General features: G+C 38.0%; 1 protein-coding gene across 1 annotated transcript in view; it reads right to left on the minus strand.

Annotated features, from left to right (window-relative positions):
- Positions 1-5,732, minus strand: part of CD5 (CD5 molecule) — a 34,265-nt gene extending 28,533 nt beyond the window's left edge. Inside the window, exon 1 of the mRNA XM_070744878.1 lies at positions 5,601-5,732. Within this exon, the coding sequence (XP_070600979.1) occupies positions 5,601-5,682 (82 nt within the window). The 5' untranslated portion in view covers positions 5,683-5,732. The remainder of the gene's footprint in view (positions 1-5,600) is intronic.
- Between the last annotated feature and the right edge of the window lie 268 nt (positions 5,733-6,000).

A 6,000-nucleotide genomic window follows, 5' to 3' on the forward strand; every position in this document is an offset into this window, starting at 1 on the left:
ATCTGGCGAGAGCCTCAGGTATGCATCTGTATGACTTCTTCCTTTCTCCACCATTCTATGCTCTATTGCAGTGTTTCCCAACCTTGGCAACTTGAAGATATTTGGACTTCAACTCCCAGAATTCCCCAGCCAGCGAATCCTGGCTGGGGAATTCTGGGAGTTGAAGTCCAGATATCTTCAAGTTGCCAAGGTTGGGAAACACTGCTCTATTGTACAGCTGTTTCTAGTATTATGGGGAACCAAATAAGCTACTGGATGTTTGCCAACCCTGCACCTGTATGGTTCCACATTTGTTAAAGCAAGCCTAAAACTAGAGGAATGGAGTTGAAATTTTGGTTTCTGAATTCTGATCCTAAACACATTTCTTGGGGAAAAGCCTCACTCAGTTATTGCTGGTGTTTAAAAAAAGATGCTTTGATTTTAAAGTGAAAAAGAATAAAATATACACATTGACCTGGTCACTTGTTCCATCTATCAATTATGTTGATAGATTAAATTACGAGGAAAAGTGCCACAATGAATAATGCCAGGCAGGTACGCACACACTGGCCCAGAATATAAAGCCAGATCTGCCTGCAGGGGCATTTACAATGGACCTCCCCTAGAGATTTTACCTGGCAACCATGACTACATAATCAAAGCTCAGCCCTCCACCCCTCACATGGCATATCGCTCATATGAAATGGAGCAAGGCTTCAATTGTGCCTTTGCTACTGCCATTTTGTCTTCTCTATGGACACCGCTACCCATTTGCTCCCCCCCTTCATCTGTCTGCATCTGCTTTAACATTACTGTCCCTTCTGTTGAGGCCCCTGCAGGGAGGCCCAGCTCTATGGTCTGGGCTAGCTTGGTGACATTACTCGCTGTAGCATTTTCCTTTTTAACTTAATTTGTTCAATATGCTGATGTTTATAAGTACTGAGGACCCTATGCAAGACTGCCATTTATCCACAGCTGTCATGGCTAAGACCACAGCATTCAGAGTACTTGAATTTTGCAGCCTCTAGAGCCTCATTCTATTAAAAATGATTAAAGAAATCCCTTGCTTTTTTCAAGCAGGAGAAGTTGGAAGAGCTTTAATGAATTTTCATTTTCTTTTTAAGGATGCGGTGGAGAGAGATCTCACTTCCACCATTGTGTGCTGAATACTTGTGTGACTAGTTCTTCATGTGTATCCCAAAGCAGGGGTGATTTGCTCGGGCCTGTGGGTCATTGGAGAGCTGGTCACGAAGGGAACGTGAGGGTCTGCCCACTTGCCTTAATGCCGCCATTTGTGTTCTTTTACCCTCTGCGCATGTACAAAGTGTTCTGTGTCCCGAGCGAACCGGGAGCATTTCACCCTTGTCCCAAAGATGATTTTTGCCAAAAGGCATCTGGATTTTCTTGGGTATCCCCCGGAAGAACTGAAGAAGCTTCTTGGATGAGAAGTGAAATGCTTTCAAAGAAAAGACCAAGGAAGTCCAGTTGCCTTTTGGAAAAACACCTTTGAGACAACCATGACCAGGATGGTTGAGAATCTCTATATAGACATACATGCTGCATCTCCTCTGCAAACAACACACACATGCTTTTCTTTCCTTCCAATTGTAGACAATCACTTCAAATTTTATGGGGAAAAAAGAGGCAGGCAAAGAGAGGTATTGAAAGTGCCGACTAGCACAGAAAGCGTTTAATGCTTTTGCTATGACAGCAATTTCTGAGCGTTTTTACACTCAAAACCATATAATGGATAACTCTATCCAAAATTACATTTTATATAGAATTCAGTCTTTGGCCGAGTTGTCTCTTACCATTGCCAAATATATATTGTCTCATAATCTAAATTTGATTCTTTTTAAAAAATCTGGGCAGATCCACACAATGCATGTTCATGCACCCAGGAAAATGCATTTGAGTATCCATTTACTTGCCTACGTTATAGATTTATCAGGTTTTGATTGCCACAAGTATTATGTAAAAAACAGATGAGACATTTAAAAAAGAAATACAAATAGTGACACTGCACAAGTGTCACCAAAATTAGGCATATCAAATTTTTACATAGTTATGCTTTTATGTTTTTGCATATTATCATCAGCCAAAGTAAATTTTAGAAAAATAGAACCAACTATCTGAGTTTCTATTTATATATAAATGTGTTCCCAATGAATAATATATGGTGTGATAAATATATACACTTTAGTTATAAACATAAAAAAATTCTCTAATAAAATAAATATGTCATTCTATATTTTGGAACCTGTTGGCTCCTTAGTGAAGTGGGAAAAACTTTTTGCATTTACAAAACAACAACAGCTAGTAGCTGCAGTGGAAATGAATTTCTCTCTATATATTATGAAGAGGTTTTTTTGAAAACATATTCAAGGATGGGGAGCTCAAAAAGTGACTACTTTAAATAATAACTATTTTAAATAATAATTGAAACATAATGTTCAGCACCCAAAATGCTTCGCATTTTTAGTATAATCATCCATTTTAAATACAATAACGAAAAGTTTTATATCTGATAAAGAGAAAAGAAATAATTTATCTCATGATAGAGCAAAGATGAAAAAAATCAACATATGGTATCCCCAACACATTAGTTTATTTGTAGAGAATTACAGAATATCAGAAGAACAGTATATTATGGGAACATTCTTATCTTTGTGCCAAAGTAGGATGAACTAATTCTGAATTTAAACATGAATTTTTGGTATCCATCTGTAATATCTGACAGTAATAACTGCTTTTAATTATTGTTTTTTATATACTTATTGTTTTATTTAATTGTTACATGTTGCCTATAGTCACCATGTGAAATGGGCAGTCCTACAAATTTGATGGATGTATGTACATATGTATTTATTTATTTTGTCAAGGACGTATTGGTAATATACATAGATATAACGTTGTTTATATACATGAGATGAGCACTGATAAGAGGAAACATTAGGACAGGGACAGTAGGCACGCTGGTGCGCTTATGCATGCCCCTTACTGACCTCTTAGAAATCAGCTGAAGTCAACAGTGGACAGTCTAAGGGTAAGGTTTTGGGGGTTTCATGACAAAACTACAGAACTCACCCCCTTACAGAGTCATGTGGTGAGTTCCAGGCATTAACCACTCGATTGCTAAAGTCGTATTTTCTACAGTCATGTTTGGAGCGGTTCACTTTGAGTTTGTAACTGTTGTATGCTTGTCTATTGTGGTTGAAGCTGAAGCAGTTGTTGACAGGAAGAACGTTGTAGCAGATAATTTTATGAGCTATGCTTTGGACATGCTGAAGGCGACATAGTTCTAAGCTTTCTAAGCCCAGGATTTCAAGTCTGGTTGTGTAAGGTATTCTGTTGCGAGTAGAGGAGTGGAGGGCTCTTCTAGTAAAGTATCTCTTTACTATGTATGTATGTATGTATGTATGTATGTATGTATGTATGTATGTATGTATGTATGTAATGTTACAGTCTCTAACAAAAGCTACTGTCCTGATTTGGTCCTCTCATGTCCAACAGGAATTAGAAAATAATTTTGTTTTACCCTAAAAACTCTATGAGAAACAATAGTTTTCTCATTCAAATCATGTCTTGGCTTTAGATAAGATCAGTTTATCAGTTTATAATTGTATTCCGTATATAAAACTATTGTGGAACTGTGCCTGCGTTAACATGAAAGGAAAGGGGGGAAAGGGAAAGAGAAGGGGAAGGATAGGCTAGGATAGGATAGGGTGGGATGGGATGGGAGGAAAGGAAAGGAAAGGAAAGGAAAGGAAAGGAAAAACATTAAATGGCAAGTGTATTCATATAAATTCCCTTTTTGCAGGATGTGTAGTGAAGTCTGTTTGCTTAGGTTAGAACTGGGGAAAAAACCACCCTATCCTACTTTGCCTTTCCCCCTCCCTCTGCAATTAATTCAAGAACTGACTTGATTTCCTTATTATGATTTTCCACTTGTAACTAAGATCGCCCTTCCATCTTCAGTACGCAGGTAATATTTTTTATTTATTTACAATAATTGTAGTCTGTGAGTAGCTGGAATGACTGGTGCAGCCTTGTGCTGAAATACAGATTTTCTGCTAGTCCTGCCAATTTTCAGTAGACACAATTCATGATCTCTAGTTAATTAAAATATAATGAGGGTGTGAACAGATAAGGAGTTTTTGATTAATGACCAGGTAGGGTGGATATATTAACAGGAAGACAAGTTTATATAGTTCAAAATGAATCAACACTTGGTACAAATAATTAGCAAGAATTCAGCAACAAATCTCTTCCCAGACTAAATACATATTTAATTACAGCTCAATTTAATGGCTGCAATTATATAGTGCGTAGTTCAGCAGTGCTCATATATATTACATCCTGTATTAACTTGCATTTTCATATGAATCTTCCTTCTTTGACTAGGTTGACTTGTGCTTTTATATTGGAACCTAAATTACTTTCTCCTAGAAAGTGGGATGATCTTGGCATATTTTTTAAATCTTCTCAAATGTTCAAAGCTTTTAGAAATATAATAGCTATTAGCTATTAAACAAATCCAGCTTCTCTCATTGACTTCGTTTGGCAAATAGTGATCACATGATTCCAGAATGCTATTCATACATCTTTCTATACACAGTAAATACACAAATGTCCAAATTTATATCACATGGCCATGGGGATATTGTGATGGTTCTGTGAGAACCTGTCATATGCAACTGTTCTGTGGTAATGTCAAATGATCATTAATTAAATGGTTGCAAGTTGAGGTCTACCTACATGTGCTGAAGCTGAAACTCTTGATATTACTAACCTATTACTGACCCCATAAAACCATAGCAATCTCAGTCGGAAGCATTACATTCAATCACGGTGCCCTGAAGATGTACTATGAATGAATATATGTGCCTCAGGTTTATCCCAAAATGTATTGCTGTAGCCAGCAATCAAAAGTTATCAGCATTGTATAAAATATTAGCAATTAAAAACATAGTTTGAAACTAGTAGCAAAATAACAGAAGACATTAGCAAGTTAGCCCACAAAGTTTGTGAAAAATATAGATAGCAGCAGCAACTTTCCAGCAATCTTAACCACTTTATGCACATGAAAATAATAATAATAATCACAAACGTCTTTAAAATGGAATATTTTAAACAAAGCACTAGGGGATTTAATAGGTACTTTGTCACAGAAACGAACATCAAAGATAGGAGCCCTGCAATGTAAACTCAAAATCCAGCTGCCCCTAACCTCACTACAGTGGGGAAAGGATTGATGACGGAGCATATGAGACAATGGGCCTTGCGCAGAACGGATACTGGAATGCTTGGGTTTCACACAGCCCACCCAAATTTCTTGCCAGATGAAACAAGAAGATATGGGAACACTACAGGCAATCGTCGCAGGAAGGAACTCGGGTTTCTTTTTTAATCTTTCCACCAAATATTGAAAGTCCTTCACATGCCCCTAGTTCAAAAAAGAAATCGCTCCCAACAGGAGTCTGTCTTGTCTTTGTTTAGTTAAATTGAAAGGGCTGGAGCTTAGCTTAGCAACTGGGACCTTATAGAAGCCTCTGCGTGATTTTTACTCCCTGCCGAGATTTGAACATGTGTAGATAGCATAGTCTTGTAAAATTACTCACCCCACATCTCCACCAACATTAGTGGGATAAAGCCTAGAAGGTGCGTGAATCTCATTAGTCTGTTCCACCACATCCGATGCATATAGGCACCCCTTTTTCTGTCCTTGCCGTGGCTTTTCTGCTACCTGCTCTGGGTGAAGGGAGGGGGTAGGGAGATAGACTGAGTGACATTCCTCTCCCTCCTGATGTGGTTTTTTTGCGTCATTTCTCAACAATGGCTTGGAGTGTGCTGCACTAGGCGCCTTTTTAAAGACTTCATGGTTTAGAATTGGGCCCCAGCTTCCTTCACAAAGGGATTCACACTATCAGACCACAAAAACATCCACCCCTGTTCTTACTTGCTTAGCAGGCAACAAAAGCACCCCATGGATGTCTCTGAGACAAAATGGCCAGATTTTTT

The sequence above is a fragment of the Erythrolamprus reginae genome, chromosome 1 (assembly GCF_031021105.1).
Source record: "Erythrolamprus reginae isolate rEryReg1 chromosome 1, rEryReg1.hap1, whole genome shotgun sequence".
Lineage (NCBI taxonomy): Eukaryota > Metazoa > Chordata > Lepidosauria > Squamata > Dipsadidae > Erythrolamprus > Erythrolamprus reginae.